We start from the raw sequence: 23,375 nt of genomic DNA on the forward strand, positions 1-23,375 counted from the left end.
CTGCTAGTGCAAGGAAAGTAAAAGACACCCCGAGCAGCACACCCAACCCCACAGCACTTCTGCACCATCACCTCTGCCTTGGAGTGGTTTGGCAGGTTACAGGTGGAGCAGGCAACTGTCTGACCCATGAGAGGGAGGTGACATCATAGGTCTTTAAAGCTAAGAGATGAGGGTTGACCTGCCTAAATTAGGGAAGTTTATACCTAATCCACACAACCTGATGTGCCTGATTTATGATTTTGTCTAATGCTTGAATTTATTTAATTAATCATACACTTAAACACAATGCTATGTGTATGTATGAAAACTAATTTCTTTCATACTGTTAAATCTGTTGCAGTATTTCAACTTTATCCATACACTCAAATGTATACCCTTTTCATTGAATCATAAAATTGTTCAGGTTGGAAAAAACTCCAAGATCATTGAGTCCAGTCTTTGACTGAACACTACCCCGTTAACTAAAGCAGTCATTCCTTGAACCCATCCAGAGGTGATGACTCCACTACTTCACAAGGGAGCCTGTTCCAATGTCTGACAACCCTTTCAGTGAAGAAATTCTTCCTAATAGCTAACCTGAACCTCCCTTGACAACTTGAAGCCATTTCCTCTACTCCCGTCACTGGCTGCCTGCAAGTCTGACCCCCACCTGGCTACACGTCCTTTCAGGTAGTTTCAGAGAGTGGTAAGGTCTCCCCTGAGCTCCCTTTCCTCCAGGCTAAAGAGATGCAGCTGCTCCTCACTGACTTACTCTCCAGACCCTTCCCCAGCTGTGTTGCCCTTCCCTGGACATGCTCCAGCCCCTCAATGTCTTTGTTGTAGTGAGGGGTCCGGAAATGGACACAGGACTTGAGGTGCAGCCTCAACAGTGCCAAGTACAGGGGGACAATCACTGCCCTGGTCTTTGCTTAAGAACATCATTGTGTAAATCAAAATCCAGGACACAGATGGCTCTACAGGGCAAGGAGGAAGGGCTTTTACTTGGAGTAACTGAGACCATTTTATTTTACTTATTTATCTTACTTGTTTGGGAACACTGAGGAGCACATTAATAAAGCATGCAGCTGCATCCTCCATCATGTGCACACAAAAAAATCCAGACCAAGCTAACTATTTTGGCATATGGAACCTAGGGAAGAAAGAGCATCACTTTGAAAGCCTCCAGAGGCAAAAAAAGCTTTTAAAAAGAAAAACAGAAGCAAATAGTGTATGTGGGAAGACAAATTTAGGGTATTATAAGAGGAATTAATACATGCTCTTAAAATTCTAGTTTGTATACTCTGCAGTCACTCAAGCCCTAGTTCAAAATACTTTACAAAGCCAGTCAATCTTTTACAGTAATCCAGTGAAAATTCCCTTAATGTGCACATCCCAGAGGCCTAGAGGGGTTCAGAGCACTGTGCCCCTTTTCAAGGGTCAAAACTTCAGTTCTTTGATATCACTGTACTTTTGCACGTTGTTAACAGTAATTCTTCTGTGGGTCAAAGAAGAAAAGCTCAAGAAATAGTCTGCATCATCATGAAATGAGCCAAACTTAGAGCAGACTGTACAGCTTTAGGCTAAGGGTAGTCAAAACAGGCATAAAAGCCAAGCTCAAGGAACCAGGGCTAGGCAGAAGGCAGTCTCAGGGCTGCACAGGGAGACAAATGGGACACACCACCAGCAGGGTGCCAAAAGCTGCTGCCTGGGATGTGGTAAAGTAGGGAAGGGATCTCCCTTTTTCCTTGTCTTGACTGAACAGGCATTCACAAAACAAGCAAAAATGTAGTCAGAGATGCCAGCATTTTACACAGTGTTCCAATCCTGTCCAATTGATGCAAGAATGAGAAGCTAACTTCTGTACACTACAGGGATATTTGAAGGAAAAACAAGATATCCATCTAACAGACATGTAAGAATAGGATTTCAGTAAGATACTGCTTCATCAAACACAGTTCAAAATTTAAAGAGAACACGTAGATTTGCAGTACAGCCTAGCAATGCTCTTGATTTGAACTTGAAACCAACAGAGCCAAGCATGGAAGTGACATGCATGGATTGCTTTCCTTTGCAGAGACCAGTTCTGGACAACTAGGACATACATAACAGTACAGAGAGGAGATAAAGATGTGGACATTTTGACAAGGATGAAAAACAAGCAAATACAATACTGTGGTTGCATTCCTGAAGGTGAGAGACAGAGGGAGAAAAAGCATATTAGGTCATGTGTGCAAATTTATATGCAGGAAACTGGTGGGGGGTCGGGGGGCAGGAAATCAAGGATGAAAAATGGAAATGTTGGATGGTGTTCAATACACTAGCTCCACTTATCTTGGAACTTCATTAAGAACTGGCTCACTTACAGTAAAAGCCATGATATTTTAACTCCACCAGAAACACCATTTGCCTTATTTGAAACATCAACACAGTAAAAAAAAAAAGCAAAACAGGACCGAAGAACTTCCTAAAGCAAAAACAGGACCGAAGAAGTCTGACTTGACTTTATACCACTACACAATTACAAGATCATCTGATTATCTATGGGACAAATCACAAGCTTTTCTACTCAGAAGCAACAGACAATGTATGTTCCAGAAACAGCATTACTGCAGATGTTTTGTGACAAACTACTAATAGTAACACCATCATAATCTTCAAAAAACAAAAAAAAAGTTCTGGCTTCTGGAAAAAAGAAAGTTGTTTAATCTTGATTAAAACCACCCTAGGATTTTAAAAGACAACTTATAAAGTCCCTTTGAATGTAAACCAATAAGAAAGAATTCATTTTGGTATGGAGGATTACATTTATATCTGATTAAAACAGAAAATACTGAATAAGGAAGAAACGAGAACGCTTTCTATATAATTAAATTTTCATTCTCAAAATTACTCCTAGCTATACCAGATAATTGAAAATCTCTGCAAGTCTACACTATGGTCACATATTTATGAAATTGGATGCCTAATCTGCACAAGAAAAAAACCACAAAATACAGAGTAAACCTGTAGATTTTACAAGAGACAGGCTTGACAAAGTTTTCCTTGTTGCATATATTCTGCAGAAAGTTACCTTTCAAATATATTTGAGACTTCACAGTGCAAACAATGGCTAAAGGCATTTTTAATAGTCAATCTTTTCACATATGCCAAATTTTGTAGAGAGATCATGTTTTTTAAATTATTTAAAATTATCATCAATAATTCTAACATCACCAATAGAGTTTCTCTCTAAAAATAAATAATATATTTAGGAAATACTTCTATCACAAACCCTTAATTACTGGTTTTAAAAAAAGTTTCACTCACATGTATTGCATAGAAAACCTCCACAGAAAACCAGCTTCTGAAAGATCATTAATACCACTCAGAACAAAAGACTGTTCCCAGCTACAGGCAACTTCCCTTCTCATAAAGACACAGGCACGAGGCACGGGCAGGAATCCCAGCCAAACCCACCCTCACAAGCTTAGGGACTTTCTGCAGGGAAGGCTGTAATCCCCCCATTTGATACACTGTCACCCCCACTGTTTGGTCCATCCTCCACCAACTGGCCCTCCTCCAAGACCACCCTCCCCAGTGTTACTGGGTAATTCAAAATACCTCATTGTTTATATATTGCACCCCACAGGCATTACTCCTGACGTACACCTGTACCAATGTACACTGGAATTTATCTGCCATTTACTGCTCAGTCACTTGGTATTCATTTTTCTAAAAAACTTCAGTGACTACACTTTACATGACTATTCTTAAAACCCTATCAACAGGAAACCCCATCACAGTATTCACACATTTTTTCACATCAATCATGAAATCACCAGATACTAAAGAGCTTTCAAGATGTTTAGTGTCTTTGATGAAGGTGTCTACAAACATCTTTTAAACAAGCCAAGCATACTCCTTCTGCCTCACTCCACCTTGCCTATTTGTGGACCTCTTGTGAGAAGCCCAATTGTACAAAATATATTACCTTACAGAAAGCTCATAGGCTCTTCCCAGTGTATCATATTTCACCTACTTCGTTTTCTGCTTGAAAACTTTCATTTTTCATTCTTCAGTTCTCTAGAGTTTTTAAACCTTTGTATTAAGGCTAATTTCCTCTAGCATCAAATATATTTGAAGCAATAGATTAAAGTATATTCCATTTTAAGAAAGACTTGGATAAGAAGCACCCTAAAGCTCCTCCACACAGAACACTAAACAAGTAACTAAGTTTCAGTGATACAGCCTTATGTTTCTTGACTGTTCTTTCACACGTGGACCATTTAGCAACCACAAAGTCTGGCAGGGTCTGTATGAAGGGTGACATGTTCACTGTTCTTTTTATGCCTTTGCCAGTTTGCTCCTCAAAAATATTTGTCTTGCAATTTTAAAATTTAACTTTCCAGAGATTATGCTCTCTTCCATGGTCTAGTTTGGATATATTTCCCACTTGTTCCTTTATTTTCAATATACTCCTTTACTCTGCTGTTTAACCATGTTTTAAGAATTCAAACAAAATATTATTTTGATAGATTTTGTTTTTTCTTCTGGAGAAAAAAAATATTCTTTGCTATCGTAGGAAGAAAATGCACAAAGTCATTAATATTTGGCTCAGAGTTGTACTGTGCATTAAAAGCACAAGATAAAAAGCAGTCCCTGTCCCCCAGTGATTACAGTTATAATAGTAATAAGGCATTAAAAATTACATAAGGCAGCTCTGGCAGGAAAACTGGTCAAAGATTAAATACTACCTGTATTTAGCAAATGATGCAGAAAAAGAGGTTTCATTTGTTCAGAGTTTTGGAGCATCAGTAATGGCTTCATCTCCAAAGCAGGGGGCTACACAGCCTGCTAAGTCTGTGGCCTTCTAGTTGTATCTGGAAAGTATTCTTACATTCACCAGGAAGCACATAATAAGCAAAACATGTACCCAATATCAAGGTCCAATAAACAGAATTAATACAGTTGTTGGGGTTTTAGGAGCTCTCCTGGGGGCTTTTTTTCTGTTAAAGGAATTTCCCCCATACGTGTTGCTAAGGGAACAAATGGCTGGGTACTTCAGAAAAACAGAAGAGCTGGCTACTTTGTTTCACCTGGGTGTGTGGGCAGTCGGTCTCCGGCATTCGGACAGACAGGGAGGCTGCTTTCTTCGGCTGCTTTTCCTTCTGCTGCAGAAGCCCCGGGATCCCCAGCCCGCCTTCCCTGCCCCGCTGGGAGCCGGGCCGTGGCCGCCCTGCCCCGCCGCTGCTTCGAGCCTTCGCTGCGCTGTAGCCGCGCTCGCGCTGCCTGCCCAGACCTCCGGGGGGTTCCCCGCTTGGATACACCTCGTCTGCCACCCGGGATTTGTGCTCGTCCCTGCCGTTCCAGCTGCTGTTCCCGAGGAACTGTTCCCGGACACCGGGATCAGCTGCCCAGGGGTTTGTGAAGCCTTTGTCCCATCCCTTCCCGGGATCCCAGGCCGCCAGTGCCGCGTGCTCCCCGAGCTCGCTCCGGAGCGCCCCCTGCAGCCGCGGGGGAACCATCGCACCTGCCCTGCTCACCGGGAGCCGCCAGCGCCCCTGCCGGCTGCGAGCGGAACTGCACCCGAGGGGAAAGGGCCCGACAGCCGAGAAGGCTGGCACTGGGTTTGGGATTGTTTGCTGGTACTGCCATGGTTATTGCTGTTTGTTTGACTGGTTATACACATACAGATATATAATAGCAAAGAACTGTTATTCCTATTTCCCACATCTTTGCCTAAAAGCCCTTCATTTCAAAATTATAATAACTCGGAGGGAAGGGGGCTTGCATCGGCCATTCCAAGGGGGGCTCCTGCTTTCCTTAGCAGACACCTGTCTTTCAAACCAAGACAACAGTATGTTAAGTCTTAGTCTTCATGACTATCCTCAATTTAGCAATAAAAATACCCTACATGGATCAACAGCTTGTATAATCAAAACAAAACTCAAATAAAAAGCCTGAAGCTTGATAATTTTCAGTATTTTTTTTAAGTGTTTTCAAACCTTGTCTCAAATGCTTTGCTGAATTGACAGGCTACACAGGAATCCATATATATATGAGTTTACCTTACACAGACTTTTCTAAAACAGGGATTTGCAATTCTCATAACCTCTATCCCACATTTCTAATTACTATATTGCAATAAGCTAAAACACCACAGATAGTGTTTGCTTAAGTGGCACTTGTAACCTCAGTGGTCAAAAGTTATAGTGATATACAGTATATATGGAACAGTAATTCTTTTGATGATTAAAATAAGCTTTCAGAGCCAGAGAAGCAAGAGCATGATAAATATTTTCACAACACATCAACCTATCTCTAATTGAAATAGAACATCCTATGAAATTTGCCTGCCTTCTTAAATGAAGAAGAGACTTAAATGAAGTGATAAGTGGTTTGAATGAAATTATTACCGACAACCAACTTAGCGGTACTGCACCAACAGTCTCCTGGCCACATCCTGACTATCATACAAGTCACACAGATCACAAGCATTTTCCCCTTGCCTAGATGGGGCATTTCAAGTCACACACCAGGGAAGGCCATAGGTGTACCAAGGAAGACAGCAGCTCAGAACAAACTGCTGCCACTGGAAAAGTCCCACTGACTACATCTGTGTGAGTCAGTGAAAGGTTTCTGAGAAAAGCCATGACTGAGCAGTGGCTCCATGAACTGCTAACCAGTAGCAACACACTGCTACAGAGGGGAAAATGTCAGAGCAGACTGGCACTTAACCTTCACAACAAAAATGGTAAACCCGACTTGTAAACAGCACCCAGCTTCCTGCCTCCTGGCACACAGGCAGCAGCTCCAACAGTGTACAGAGGGGCCATAACCAGCCCTGTGCCTCTTGAGCATCCTGAGAGCCTGAGCAGTGTGGGTAGTGAAGCAACTCCTACAGCTGTCAGCATATCATGAAGTGGACGGCAGCTCACAGATTGTCGTCTCAGTTACAGAGCACTACATTAGGACAGCTACAGTACCAGGAAGGGTGAGATTCAGTCTAACTTCAGCTGCCCGAGTAAACAGACACTCACCTCGAGAGGCAGCAGCTCTCAGCTTCCCTCTCACTCGCTTTACAGTGAGTAGGGTACTTCTCAATCCTGTCACTTCCTCCTGAGGGAGGAATTTAGAAGTGCCTATTCCACTCTACTCAAAGGGAGCCTAAGACAACCATGGTAAACAGATGTCAGATGAATTCCTGCAGAGAACCTAATTGTGCACAGTAATGCAATTTGTGCACTCTCCCGCCAGTGAGGCATTAGGGCACATACAGGGAATGGCAGGATTTTCTACAGGTATTTTCAAAATACCAACTGTTTTCATTTGCCTGCTATTAACAGCTGGAAAATGACACTGCACATGTAATAGCAAAGGAGGAAGTTTTTATTTAAATTTTTCCTTTTTGGCAGGGGAATCTCAAAACTCTACATTTTTATTGATGACGAAGAACATTAAGCAGCTGAACATAGATCTCTTCAGGGAAGGGACACTTAATCATCAGTTTTCAGCTAAGGATCTCTTCTAAAAGAGCACACTCTAAAATCAGGGGTTCTAACAATTAGACTATCTAAAGTTCATATTTTTCAATTCCATTACATATTACTCTACACAGCACCAATCAGCCTTTGGGTTCCTGAGTGACGGCAGCACTTCTACATTGTCAGAGGAACAGACCTCAAGGGAATGAAAGGACAGAACAGCAGGACTGAGAAGAATGGAAGAAACCAGCTAAAGCATCTTAGCAAAGGACTGAAATATTGGGTACTGTATTTCACAGCCTCAAAACCAATTTCATCAGAACTGAAACATTTAAGCAGAATGCCCAAAATAGATGAAGTGAACCAGTTCCTGATGTAACGCTGACAAATCTGCACTTGACAGTATCTTCTTCACCTGTGACAAACCTGTGTAAATGTTCATTAGCATGTACTGTTTAACAGAATTTCAACCAATTAATACAGTAATAGTACCAGCCTTCCAATATACACTTCCAGGTTCGGCACTTGCTCAAGTTGAATGCTCAGAGCAGCATGAAATAGACAGCACTCATGCCCTGTTAACCTCAGAGATAAGAAACAAACCCAAAGAGAGTTCAGAGTTTTCATACTTTAATGAAAGCACAGCAAGAGCAATGCTTGTAAAAGGTCACTAGGAAACAACAGCACTGCAGTAATGCCAACATAAAATTCTTGACCTTTATTTAATCTTAATCCCATTATTCTTTTTCCCATCATGACAATAAATCCCACTGAACCACAGGGATGCACACCATTTGCTTTCCTGCCACTCTGTGAAGAAGAATTCTAAGTACAAATACATACAGGGCACTTCAGAGCAACTCTTGTGTGTGTGTATAGATATATATATATATGCACATAAAAACTTCTGAAGTTAAATCTATTACCAGAAGATGAAAAATAACAAACAGTAAGAAAAAAACAGTCTTACTGAACAGCATTTTTCTTTCTGTTTACATGCAGGATTAAAGATTACTAAGTCAATGCATATCTAGTAGATGTTCCGGTATGCAACCTCATACATCGATTTTCTTTTCAGGATCATCTAACAGAAGCAGGATGCTCCTTTTAAAATATTCTTTCACAAAAGCACAGATTTGACTAAAGGAAAGAAAAAAATCAATACTCAAACCCCTTACGTTTTTACATTTATAAATAAATATGTAACAGGACTATGATGAAAATTGATGAGTTATGCTCTCCTAATGACATTTCTTCACAGAATAAAAATGTATATGGACCCTGTTTATTGTTTAATTAATGTGTGTAAATTCTTTATTAAGCACGGGTTTGCTCAATTTTAGCTTAAGTGTCTTATTATTTATTCCCCACAGTTTTTCAGGGTTTCAACACTAAAATGATGAGCTTCATTCTTGCTTTTAAGTCAGCATTTCTAAAAACAAAACAACATACCCACCTGCTTTCCAATGTCTTGTCTCCTCTCCCTCCCCCACACCTTTTTGTTTTCCTTTTAAAACTCAAATGATTAAAGAGCTCTATGCCCTTTTAGGAGATCAAGTTACAGTCACTGACTAGCAAAAGTGTCTTCCTTGCAAAACTCAAACCTCTATAAGTAAACTAAGTAGAAAGGGAAACATCAGAACAAATGTCATGAGTTAGTGACTTCAGCTAATAAAGATTTTTTACAGCAGAGTACTCAACATTGGAGAAAAAAAAAAGTATCAATGCCTCATAAGAAGGATAAAGGAAAACAATACCAATTGCTCATTATTGATAACATATACATAACCACAGCCATGTCTTGGTAGCATCGGCTACCAAAGGAACATACTACATGTAAATAGCACTAAATAATCCCTCTTCTGTAGTTCCCATACAAGACATCAGTGTGAGCTTCCTACCATTTTTTCCTCATTGACAATGTTCTTCAGAGAACAGGCAGCTGCACAGAGAAATCACTGAATAACTTGCCAGAACTTACCTAAGTATATCTGAAGCAGAAAAAAATGAAAAAATGGACTCTTTCCTTACTACTGACATCACAGCTGTCAATCCTAGGCATGCTACCTCAACTGTGGTACATGTTGGTCATCATTTACAACTTAGGCTACAGTAGTATTAACAGAGGCATAAAAATCAGATCACTAAAATTTTCATGACTTATTTCAAACAGAGAAGTTTTTGAAACTGAAAGCTTTCCTTAATTGCAACAAGTTGAGGTTAACCCCATGCTGCCTCACAGTTGCTTATACACCAACACAAGGTCCATCCACAAGACATGGGGATGCTCAGTGTCTCAGCTTCGAACTGTAGATACCCCATACCTCCTCTCCTCCTAAAATCAAGCACAATATTTGCCTGTGTTGGGGTTGTTCCTTTCCTTACTATCACCTTCCCTAAGTATTCAGGACTCCAAGGGAGACAGCTACCTTCAGCTTTACATTCCTTCTGCAGCTTCTCAAAAAAATGTAGTTTCACACCTACTCCTTCCAACTCTTCCTAAAATAAAGTGGGCTGTTCATACTATCCCTGCCAACATACACTGCTCTGTAGTGCACCCCCGCCTCCACACACATGTATGAGGACACAGTTTAAAAACCTCCTCTCCCGAAACACATTTGACTACTACTCTCATTCTGTCAGTCAAATGAAACTACAATACCTTTCATCTCACTATATTTTAAAAGATGAGACGTGAAAATAATAAGGGAAATCTCCACCTTTCTCAATAGTTTACTGTTCTAAAGTTTAACTTTCCATCTCCTAGACGTCTGTGCTGTACACAAAAAACCCCCCTCTCCTCCTGTCTGCAATTTGTTCTGCCAGCCATTTTAAAAAGCACACACCCTCATGCTACAAGCAAAGTGTTAAGAGCTGATAGTTCTCTATACTTAACAGGCAATCTGTATAGGATTTTAAAATATATCCTATTTCCAAAGGCAAAAAAATTTAAGGATATTTTACATAACACTCAAAACATGACCTGATTCCCCTCCCCCATTTATATTGCACTGAATTTTTTGTCAAGTCGAATAAAACAAAGCTAAATAACAAGAAAATTTTTATAATTACTTTGAAAGCTCTTAAATCTGAAACTAAGCAGTTGTACTTGGTCTCATAAATTCCCTTCCCCTCAAATTTGCTGAAAAAAATCTGCCCTTGGGCATGTAAGGCTCTGACAGTAGGTTCCAGTTCTGGCTCCCAATGAGAACCACAGCTCAGGTAAGTAAGAGAAAAGGTGCTTTTTCAGATAACTGCTGCTATCCCTAACTCTCTTAGTAACTTAAATCCTGAAACACTGAAGGACAGCATGTATGTGTTCAGAACAGATCTGGTAAATGCTGATGCTGTAGGTGGCAGCAGGATCTCTTACTCTCTCCTAACTCGGGCATCGTCCAGAAAAATCTTAGAGAAAAACAGCAAAGCTACCACTGCTTTAGTGATACAATACACTTGACACTATCAAATTCCTTTCTACTAAAGAAATGGCAGAAGCCTATAACAGCAGAGTCCCTGCAAAAAGAGTCACAGCAACATGCTTGTCTGCTCGTTTAGCTCCAGATGTGCCCACAGCCTGGTGCAATAAATCCCACTCTATCAAGAACAAAAAATTCAAGCTTGCTAAGTGTTATGGCTGACATTTTTACTTCTTCCAGCAAGCTTTCATCTGACATTTTTCCTTGACAAAGGAAGGTCTCAAACCAGGAAAGTGGAGACTGCATCATGTTTTGCCATGGAAGCGAACCAGTAGTGTCATTTATCTTTGCTATACAGTGCAAACCTAGGTGAAAAACCTAGGAACAAATTAACAGCAGTACATGAAAAAAGAGGGTTTCCTGCCTCCTAAAATGCACTTACTAGACTTAGAAATTGATTAATATTTAGCAATTATTGCAGGAGTACATTCAAAAGATTGCTAGCTGCAGCATTTACAAGGCCTCTGAAAACTACATACAATGATGATACATGTCAGCAATTCTCTCTTGGTTTAGTTACTTTTTAAAATCATGAAGTATACATCCAAAACATAATGACATGAAAGATATGTTTGGGTTGGATTTTCAAAATTTATTTCTTTTTTACTCCAGGTTTGTTTTCCTTTGCTAATCTGGAACTCCACCATTACAACTTTAGTTAATAAAATGACTCACCAGGGTTGCTTCATTAGGTGAAAGTAGTTTTGGATGTAAGCACAGAAAGACCAAAATACATCAATGGGTTCCACACATTGTTCTAACCCCCAAGTGATGTGTCTTAATTTCACCTAGTCAGTTCTTGAAACATAATAGCAAATATTCACCCCACAAAACCAAGAACCACACTAGAATACTTTTCAAAGCAAATTAGACATCTGAACTTTCATTCCCACCCTCTTGGCTAGTGCTTCTCTAGAACCTGAACTGAGTTGAATAGAACCACCCTGTGCAGTAGTTGCCCTGCAGCACAGCTACAGTAGAGTAAAAGATCACAGGTGCTGTATCCCAGTATAAAAGGCTGGGCCACAGCATCCCACATGTCTGTTAAATCAGGAATCAGCTGCTGCCTCAAGAACCTCAAGGCTTATACCACTTTTCCTGTTTTCTGCTCTCCACTTCCACATATCATGAACCAAGCTGCTCCTTCTTCAGACCAACGGGCAAGGAACCTTCCTTGTTTGGACTGTAATTGGTTGGTTTAATAAGCAGAGGTTATCAGTCACCAAACCTTGCCTCACTGGAAAGATATATTCATCATAGGATTCTCAGCAAAGGCAGCTGACTGTGGAGCTCCTTCCAGGGCTGATTTGACACAGACTAACTGTGGGCAGAACAAAATTCAGGATACACCTGTACAGGGAAAGGCTTTTGTTTGATAGTGGCAACAGAAAGTAGCTCTGCTGAATGTGGGGCCCCAGATCGCCAACCACTCCAGCTGAAAGTCAGCCCTTACACAGGAATCCTACACTCTTCCAGAATTTTGTTTCACATGTAGATACAAATCAAAAGATACAGAGTCAGAGATTGAAAAATCTGCCAACCCATAGCAAGGGAAAAGAGGAGAGAGATGAGTAGGTTGAGTTGGCTGAAGTAATAGAAACCAGTTAACATTTTGGGAAAGGAGACGAGGAGTTGGAGATGCAGCAAAAGCCACATCCTGTCCTGTGCATGTAAGAAGAAAGTCGGGAAGAAGGAAGTGCAAGTCTACACACACTCGAGAAGGCTGCTCTCTAAGCCTCAGCTGACAGTAGAAGGAAAAATAGATTCATCTGGACTAACAGGCAATGGGACAAAGAAAATTACAGTGTATCATCACAAACAGCCAACAATACCCACCTCCTCTATCTCAATGAGGGTTAATGCTATAAACAAAAACCAAAACTAACAAAAAAAATCCCACTTTTTTTTTCAGTAGATCAGTGTCCGAACTTCTTACCTGAGAATACAAATGCGATTTGAAATTAAGTTATCCCAAACAAGCAAGCAAACATTTTGGTATGGCTTCTGTGCATAGGCAAGAGGACCATCTAACTGGCAAGAAAGAAATATTTTTGTCTTTGCTTTTAGTACTTTTTAATTGATGCAGTGGACATTTCTGAATTAAAAGGAGACAGCTAGCAGCAGAAGATGAAGAGATTCTTGTGCCTGATGAAACATTTGAAGACTCAGGGGCAGATTACTTCAATGTAACATGCTTCATTAAATCCAGAACTAGGAGCCAAATCCTGTTCCACCTTCTCAAAGCAGTGTTAGATGATGCACACTGAAAATCTTTTCCTCTACAAACCTGACACCATCAGTTCTTACCAGTTTGTGTCAACTACTACACAGAAAATTCCCAAAGACCCCAAACTGTATACTCAAAGAATGCCACTCTACCGACAAAAAAAAAAGTATATTTATTTCACTGTTCCCTAATAACAGCATTTGGCATCTGTCAGACAATGGTGACACTACATTTTTTTACCAAATGACACCCAAGAAGAACAAATTTGGTTTATTCTGGCAAGGCACAAAGTAAAGGACTAGATTACACAGCTGGAGACAGATAGGGGTGGCTGAATGCTTTCAAATCTAAAATGTTGGAATTAAAGCTAGCTTTTAGCTGCTGAGCCGTTTTCTATATTCCTTTAAGAGTTTTCTTTCTTGGGACTTTTTAGTTGTACAAATTTATGAAAGATTGTATAATAAAATCAGCTTGAAACATTGCTCATAGAATCAGATCCAACAGTTCGCAGCCATTGGGACTGAAGGTCAGAATATGAAAATTACATCTTCCAAGTACTACCTTATACTATGAAAGTTTTGACCAGAATTTCTCAAGATGCGTGCATGACTAGGAGATATCTGGGTTCATTTCAGTGCAGAATAGCCATCAGAAAACCATCTTGAGGACTTTTGCCCCTCTATTTTTCCAAGCCTATAACATAAGAAAGTATATCACACTGCAACACCGTTAATCAAGAGCTTCTGTGAAGACTAGGAAAACATTCCTTAACCTATTTGTTTTTGTTACCTTTCAAAGAGCTCTTTGATATGGTGATTCGCTGTTTCTGAACAGTAATGCCTGAAGCAGAGGTTAAATTGCATGGAATGCATTTTCTTTTCCTTTCCACCTTTTTCTTATTCATGGTCTCTTTGCCTCCCCTGCAGCTGCCACAAGAAAATTTTCAGAGCTACTTCAGCCCCCTGGGCTCCCACTGCAGGAGGCAGGTGGGCTGGTGAGAGGTCAATTCCTGCTGGAGCCCATCTGATGGGCCCAGTCTCCTCCATCAAGCTTCTCTCCCTCTACTCCCTAGGCTGAATGGACTGGAGTGAGCTCTGCTGGGGCACCAAGAGCAAGAATTACTGTATTGAGTAATTGCAAAATTAGAGCAAGAAGCAGGCTAGATCATGGGAATACGTACACATAGAAGAAATAGCCAAGATACATCTTCTGGATACATCTCTAAGTTCTGTAACCATAATCTGTGTTACTCTAGGAAGCATACTGTATGCTTGCTGTGATCTTACATCCTACCCTTAATGACTTTTTCTAGACACTAGGGAGAACAGCAGTGAGAGAGACACTGTTTCTCTCACTAATGTGGCCAGCCTTATGACCTTGTAGGCAGGAGTGAGTGGATGAGAATAGGGAAGGAAGAAAACTCCATTACAGAGAAAAAAAAAAGCCAACTTCTAAAATCTTAAGAGTTTTCCTAGTAGGTTATCATTTAATCAATCGCACAGATGCACCATTATCAGCAAGTAGGCACCAGAAGCTCTATGCAGTGCAGGGGTTTTCATCAACAGAGAATTTAGTGATCTTCCAGGAGCATCATTGTGCTATTTTAAACACCTTTTTGGTTGCTACATGGCCTGTAAGCTTGTCACTATGCTTTAGGGAGCACTCATTACAAGGAACCCTGGTTGCATGAAGGCTTCCTTTATAGTATTCAGTTCATCTTCAGCACTTCAAACAGACCAGTCATGACAAAAATTGGATCTGAAAGTGGATGTGCTTGTACTGTGTAACTTTCAGTTCCATTCACATGTGATTTGGACAACTTCATCACAGATTAAATATATTAAAATTCAAAGATAGGCCACTTACTCTTTTATTACATCCTTTGGCTGTGTGAGACTTAAAGGAAGATTGCATAAAGGCAGTACCTCTGTTATAAGAAGAGAGATTACAAAACCTCAGAGGCAAAAAAAAAAGCCCAGCCCAAAACAGAGAAAACATACTGCAAGGCAGGAAAGAGATCAAAACTGCCCTTAGAATATAAAAATTATTATGAAAACCAAGCTATTCCCATCATCTGTAAATACCTCAATCTGTGCAGTTATTTCTGTTTCAAATTTTCTTTCAGTTCTGTCACTTGATTATGCCATAAAAAACCACCAACCTTTCTCCATAATACTGTCTCAAAACAATTTCTTCCCTATGCAGCGCTCAAACATTTTCATTCAGTGCCATAATCTGGCCTCAACAAGCCACAAAACACATCCTGGCCCACAACCCTGCAACACTGCGTTCACATCCAGAACCTCATCAAAAACTTGTTTGTGCCAGCGGAAGGTCACCCTCTTATTTCACTGCACCATTAAACCACTTCCTCTGACTATTGAAAAGTGTCCTGTTTACTCGTAACCACAGCACTTAGCACCACTAAACCCAGGAAATATAATGGAAATACTTACATCTATTAATAGACCATTAAGCATATGCGAAAAATACGCCCTGTGGCTGATGCACGGTATCAAAAGTCAAGAAACTAAGCATGAAAGTAAAGCTCTACTCTCTCCCTTCCCTTCAGGAGAGGGAAAGGACAACTACCTCATCCATCATTTATTTTGGGAGCCATAATATCTCACTGTTTGTCAACATTTTAAGAGCCCCAACAGCACATTCCAGTCCACTCCCTGAGGTCTCTTTCCCCTGACACTGAGCAGGTCTGTACACACACACAGATGCCACATTCAACACAAACAAGGGAATGAAAACTGGCAAGATGCAGGCAAGTCACCAGCAACAGGAAAGGGACTCCCATGTGTTGATACCACCCTCCCAAGGGAAGGGAAACTAAATCCCTTAATTTAAAATATGTAAAAGTCACAGTAATGATGTGTGGATAAACACTACAGTATTGTCCCATTTTCCTTTCTGGGACAAAAGGAAAGGCCTTTCTTGGGTGATTTTTCATGCAGTGAACTTAGGAGCATAAAAAAATATTTTTGTTTCACATGACCAGAGTTTTTTGAAAATTAAGTTTATTTTACTCCCAATATAATTGTATATTGAAAGTTTATTCCAACTCAACAATCAAGGCTAGTTTATTCAAACTAGAGTATTCTTCCAGCTCTCACTTGATCTATTGCTTAAGTGAGAAGGCAGCAGAGCTCTGCCCGGACCCTTTCAGCACTCCTGCTGTGGTTACAAACCCAGGCATGCCGCAGCACCTTCGGAAAGTTTGTATCTTTCTCTTTTAACCACATGAAGAATTTCAGTATTCCACCACACCCACGACCAAAATTAATTTCAAACTATAAATATTTGAATGAGCATTTTTCTGAAATAAAGCAGAGCCTTGATGGCTTCTGCTTGGCACGAGACAAGTAATTTGATAATTCATATGCATTGAACTGGGCAAGGCATCCTTCCAGATCTCCCTAAGTGAAACAAAACCACAATGCAACCTCCGGCACCTGGCATCAAAACAGACAAAGATGTACCAACTGTAGTAGTGTTACTACTATTTTCTTGAAGATTTTTTGAGATGCTTTTACAGTGGCATCCATAAATTGATACATGGTGTCATGTGTTTTTATCTAACACACTCATTCCCATCCTATCAAAATCTTAGGTAGAAGTGATAAATTCTCACTCTTTTTATTTACTGAGATTGCTACTAGGAAAAAGGAGTATCTCAGAGAAACTATCCAACAAAGAAAACTAGATATACTTTCTTCTCGACTGGTTGAATGCACAATACACCTGTGAAGATGATAAGGTTACAGGGCATAAAATCCACTTTCCTTTTTGTGCAAGCAGATGTATTACCATGCACAAGACCAACAAGGCAGCTGACTCTGGCACAAAGTACCAATGCAGAAGACACCCCAGACTAAAATGCTTATCACATCACACCAAGTTAATACATATTCCAGGGACTGGTTCTCTTGGAAGGCAAATGCAAGCCCACAGGAATGATTTTACAAAACAACAGATGTAATTACTACTGAAGGGGTTGACTTAGAAAGCTTGGACAGTTTCATCTATTTCTGTACTCAAAATACATACAAATGAGAGTTTCCAGATTTTTCACAAACCAGAAAAAAGGATTTGAATGTCCAACACTGCACCAAACATGTATTTACTCTTATAAGGAAAAACAGGGCTCAAAAAGTTAAATATTATATGATGCACAGGAAACAATCTCTTCTGTTGAATTATTATAAGAAATTGAGTTCAACATTGTTTTTCCAACTCGTCCAATCAAAAAGCACATACGTGTAACACTGGAACACTAAAAGTTGCATTTTACATATTGTAAAGGAATGAATTTAACAAAATGAAACATTAATACGAGAAGTTTGCTACTGGTATCTTTATGCCAAGGAAAGTAACATGAAAACACAGTGAAAAAACAAACTTTAGCACACAGAGAAAAACAGTTTAAAGCAAACAGATACCACAACACAACTGTGCAAACCCTGCACAACATCAGGAATACCTCTTCTATTCATCACTGCTTTGGACCTTCTCACTGAAAAGCTGCTAAAAAATCAAACGGGCATCTACCTGCTGCGTGACTGAAGTTTATGCAAAGATCACAGAAATGCTTTATCAATCTCAGCAAAGTAGACGTTTGTCTGCAGCACCTCAATATCACAAGAATAATCAGATTCCCCTTGATCAAAGGAAAACAGACACAAACACGTGAAAGAAATAGCAAAAACCTTCAGGTATTCAAGTGCAAAAGTGAAATTAACATCCCAGAATTTAGGGCAGAACAGTTTGATATGGCATTTGGCAAACAAAGATGACACGCACACAAATAATACATTAAATGAAAAGAAGCACAATACTTCACAAAACTTCAGATCACAGAGGACATAGATATTAAATAGTTAAGGGAACATGTAACTTCTGTGGATTATGCATTTAAGAGTTACAAGACAAAAATTAAGAAAACTAAGGAAGTGACCAACAAGCATTTGAATATATTAGTTCATTACAACTGTAGAAAGCCTGAAATGTACATGCTTTATGTATGTACATACACAGAAAACAACTCAAAACCATAAGTAACTCCATATGAAACATTTTGATTCCTATTAAACTGCAACAAGAAGTACTTTACTAAAATTCTTACAATATTCAGACCCACAGAGAGCACTAGGGGTTTAGGATCTTGACAGCTTCATGATACAAATGAAGAAAAACAAAAGTGTATTATGTACAAAGTCTGTCAGATGCATTACAGTCTTTTAAACAATATAACGATAATCTTGGATGGTTTTTCCCCCATTTTAATAGTTAGATTTCCACTTCGTAAAACCCACTTATCTTTACACAGCGACACATCACCATCATTAATCACTGAGGAGATAAGACACAGTGAAAGGTATTTCTAAATAGCCTATCTAAAGTCAGTCCAGGGCAATGTGACTACCCAAGATTTCAAGTGACTTTTTTCACTGGATAAGCTGCCTGAACACAAGTATAATGGGAAAACTGATACATACCATGTTCCTACATGCACTAGTTCCAGGCATAGAAAATACACCAGTAATATATCAAGTTGTGATGAAAATACCAAACATGAGTCAATTGCAGCAAAATAACTCAGAAATTATGAGAAATGTCCTAAGACAGGCAGATTAAAAAAACCCCTGTTACAGTACTGACCTTTGCATTCAATTACTCTGGTAACCTTGGCTGAGCATTACTATTCCTTCCACTATTTAAGCATATCATCCAGATTTTCCCTCTCAACCAGTAGATGTCCACAAGAAAGTTAAATCTGAGTGTGTAATACAAGTAATTAAATGCAGTTAGTATTTCCAAAATTTGCATTAGCTTCCTGATCAGCTTCATCTTTGTCCAATCCGTACAGTCCAGTTACTTATAAAAATTCCATAAAACAGTATCTTTAAAAAAAACCAAAAAAGCACTACATAAATGGATATAGAATTTAAACTGGGGGTTACTGCTTCTAGGATCTGCTCAACATCTTAAGTAAGTCACAAACAAAGGGCTGAAAGCTGCAATGCCCTATCAGAGAGCTGCTGCAAAAACCTGATTTCATGAGGAGTAGTCAAGACAACTAAAAGAGAAGAGCCAAACAAGCTACTCAGTAATTCTGACACTGGGACCTTCTTGCAAAGGTGAAGCACACAAGAAGGAAGTAAGGTTTTTTTTTTTCCCCAGTCACCTGAGTAGTCCAGAATTGAACAGAATTTAAAGCCTTGCTCTATTCTGTAGCCTTAGAATGCATTTGCAAGTGAATGACAGACATAAGATTTTTAAAGAATTTCCACTGTCAGTTTTGCTCCACATACATTGAATGACTGATAACCAAGAAAGTTATAATTGTGTTTTATTTATTCATGAGATTAAAAAAAGCCTTACTACATAAATCTTCATACAATATCATCACATAGGACATATAGTTTCATTTACATTAAATATGCACATGCTTCTTCAATTAGCATGTCTAGAAATAATTACTTAATATAAAAAAAAAGCATTCCTGATGCCTTTCCACTGCTACACAGATACACCAGCTACCAAAGCAGATGGAGGTATGTGACACTATAAAATGGTGTCTTATAAACACTAAAGTTTTCAGAGGCTTCACTTTCCTAACCTGTGCACTGCAAGTGATATACCTTCCTTTTACTCCTGGGATTCAAAGGCATTTTTCTTCACTGCAGTTTAACTAACTTTTTTGGAAAGAGGTTTGACTTTTTTTTTTTTAAAGGACAAAGCCTGACAATGTTACAATACTTTAAATACCGAAATAGTAACCTTGAGAGGATGTAGGGTATTAAACTGCCCTGAACTAAAGCAAATACATGCAAATGGTAACATCACATGAAAAGCAGCACATGAATTAACCTTGGGGATAAACAACCTTGAGTGTCCATATATGAGAGAAAACAGTACAGTACAAAAAGAAGAGTGTAACTATATGTTGTTTAAGTCATTTTGGCCTATAAGAAATCACTTGGAAAAGCACTAAGATCAAGAACCCACACAGTATTTTTAAAGGAATCCACACATGAATTCCTTTCACACAAACTGGTTTAGTGATATACAGTCTAAGATGGCACAACATATGATTTTTTCCTCTTAAATTCTTTTAGGCATGATCATGTTTTCTATAAGGAAAAAAAGCAGCCGACCAACAAACACATTTTACTCTGAAAACCAAAGTGTCCAATATTTCAATCTCTCAGCACATACATTAAGCAAATCTCACTGGGCAGTAAAAAGGAAGACGAGAGATTCAATACTGAGCCATTTGTCCTTCAAATGCTCTTTAGTCACTACCTTTACTATAGACAGCAGCAGCAATAATGGCTACATTTTGGTCACCTAACACTCTCCCTGACAAAAAGATTCCTACAGTGTCTTCTCAGGCTATTGTTTGCCTCATGCCTTTGATTTTTGGCAAAGGGATATAATTGAGCTCTGCAAATATTATTTGCTTGTGCCACAGAATTTTGCTCCTTGTTTGCAGCATTATAAACAATCTAACAATATTCTCTCCCCTAGTAGCCAAGAGATGCAAAAAAATTCCTTATTGCAGGCTTGTTTATTACAGTTTGGTCTGGGCAGACAGTCTTAAGAGCCTCATTTGCACTGCCATTCTAGCAATTCCCTCAGCACTGGAGGATGCTACAGATCAAAACACAGATGCTGCCAGAGAAGTACAAAGTTCAGGAAGGGGAACAGTGGTTAGAGTCACTGCCTGTTGTTGGGGCAGTCTCCCTTTTGGGGGACAACACCGTGGGAAGGAGCATTTTACTTTGGAACATGGAAGTAAGATTCTTCCTATCCCTATGAGGACTCCAGGACCAAGACATATGTACAAACACGTGAATCAAGAGAGCATCATTTCCACATCTGTATTAATGACTCGTGTTAGTAGCTGTTGTGTTTGTTACAAAATTGGGAAGACCCACAAAAGAGAGCCTCATTCTCTGCTGCAGCAGATCCAAATCCCATCCATTCTGCTGTCTGTAACACACAACACGCATACACAATCTTTTATTCCATATCATATATTATCTTCTAGCAGACAATTCAAATAACATAACAAATTTGGCCAAGACCACTCTATGCTGCCTTGCTTGGGCATTAGTGTTCAAATGCCAATGCTTGGCCACAAGTGATTACATCTGTCTGTGCCTGTCCATGCTCTACAACACATGGCCCATTTAATGATAGCACCTGCTGCCTTTTCTGTGGATTCCCAATCTCATGCAGGGTGAAAAATAGGTGACATACTGGTCAATATAAGGAGTGAAGGTTTTTCACAACACTTGCCGCTGAAGCTAGAAAGGATAAACTAGAAAGACACAGAAAGACAAATATCTGGGAAGAGTGCAAGTGAATATTGGGAAGAATTCCTCATACTTTAGAAAAGAGGTGAAAAAAACCCTCACAAATATGATTTCTAAGCATTAATTTTCTCCTGTCTTCCGTGTGAAATACTTAAAAATGGAAACCCAAGCCCTAGAAGTGCCTGACTGCTCAACAGCCTTACAGCAGAAGCCACAACTGCTAAGCACATGGACAAGGGTGAGGAGCAGCAAATGCAGGTGTTCCCAACGTCTTCCTTGGCTCCTCACACTGTGTTACCTCAGAGAAGTCAAAGTCTCAGATTCCCACTCCATAAATTCGGGACAGTAATCCTTCTTTATCTCCCAAAGCAATTGTAAAGCTACTTTTAGTCACTACAGTGGCTTAGGACAAACGGGGAAATTAATTCCCTCTTATGCATCAGGTTTAGATGGTTTACCATCCACAAAGCAGAGGCTCTATACCAGATAATTAAGGTAAAAGTGTAATGAGCACCTACATAACACCTTAATCACCACTCATCTCACACTCGAGCCCAGGGGAAGTCATGTGAAGACACCGCAGCCAGACCCACCCTAACACCTGCATGTGAAGCCAAGAGCCAAGGTCACGACAACCAGCCTTGGCCCCAACATCTCATGGTGCTGGGGGACCTGATCCCATGTCAGGCGCTACTCCATACACTGCAGCAACCTCCACCACATCTCACACGTCCTTTTCGCCCTCGGAAATTAAAAGTTACGTTCGCTGAGCAGCGAGGAGGGACCTTAACCAGAAGCCGTGTCTATATAAGGGCTCTGTGTGCGGCGCTCACGCTCGATACCCGCTCAACCAGTTTGCTGCCCGGGCTGGGCAGCACCGGCACAGGCAGGCCCAGGCACCGCCGAGAACAAGGTTTACAAATCGCTGCCTCCCCGCTCCGCACTTCGGGGCACGGCCGAGCTGCCGCCCGCCCGCCCCGGCAGCGCCGCCGGCGGCCGGGGAAATCGCGGCGGCACAAAAGCCACCTCATGGCAAACACCTCCCGCACCACAAAGGGGAAGGACGGGGTTCGCCGGGAGCCGCGGGCGGGACCCGCTCCGTGTCCCCTCGGGAGCGGCCGCCCGGCGCCGGCACCGCCGCGGCTCCCGCCGGGAGCAGCCGCCCCATCCCTCCGAGATGGCGGCCGGACCGGCGGCACCTGCCAGGGAGCGACCCCCACCTGCCCCCTCCCCGGGGCTCGGGCAGCACCGGTCCAGGCGGCGAGGGAAGGGACGGGACGGGACGGGACGGGACGGGACGGGACGGGACGGGACGGGACGGGACGGGACGGCGCCGGGGGAAGCCACGGGATGCGGGCAGGGGAGCCGCCGTCCCCCGGCACCTCGCGGGGCCGCAGCCCCATCCCTTACCTGTGGCCCGCGGGTGGCTGCGCGCAGCCCCCGGCTCCGCCATCTTCCCCGGCCGGTGGTGCCGCCGCCGCGTCCCGCCGGGGCCGGCTGGGCTGGCTGCGCCCGCGGCCGCCGCACAGGCGCAGTGCCCGCCCCGGCACCTGACGGCGCGGGGAGGGGAGGGGCGGGACGCGGCCGGGCCCGGCGCGGCGGGGCGGGCCCGGTGCCCAGGTGGGGCCTCGCCCCGCCCTCAGCGCCCCGAGAGTCGCGGGTCCGCGTTCCGGCTGCGGGGCTGCGCTCCGACAGAAGGACGGCCGAGCGGCCCTTTGGTGCTCGGGCGCGTTCAGTCGGGTTATCCCCGAGAGCCGAACAACACGCACCCTCCGGCTTTCCGGTCGGATCCTGCCGTTTTCCCAGATTTTCCCATCCAGGTGTTTGCGTGCGCTGTTTGCAGCCACTTGTGGCCTCGGATGAATCGATGGCACCGGGGAAAGGCACAAGCGTGTCCCTC

At 41.5% G+C, this 23,375-nt stretch overlaps 1 protein-coding gene across 1 annotated transcript in view; it reads right to left on the minus strand.

The window, feature by feature from the left end:
* MAP7D2 (MAP7 domain containing 2) overlaps nt 1-22,928 on the minus strand; it is a gene marked incomplete at both ends in the record, with an annotated part of 82,897 nt that extends 59,969 nt beyond the window's left edge. The window contains one exon of the mRNA XM_082278118.1: nt 22,886-22,928. Coding sequence (XP_082134244.1) covers nt 22,886-22,928 — 43 coding nt within the window. The remainder of the gene's footprint in view (nt 1-22,885) is intronic.
* Nucleotides 22,929-23,375: the final 447 nt, after the last annotated feature.

The sequence above is a fragment of the Coloeus monedula genome (assembly GCF_965178545.1).
Source record: "Coloeus monedula genome assembly, chromosome: 3".
In the NCBI taxonomy this organism is placed as follows: domain Eukaryota; kingdom Metazoa; phylum Chordata; class Aves; order Passeriformes; family Corvidae; genus Coloeus; species Coloeus monedula.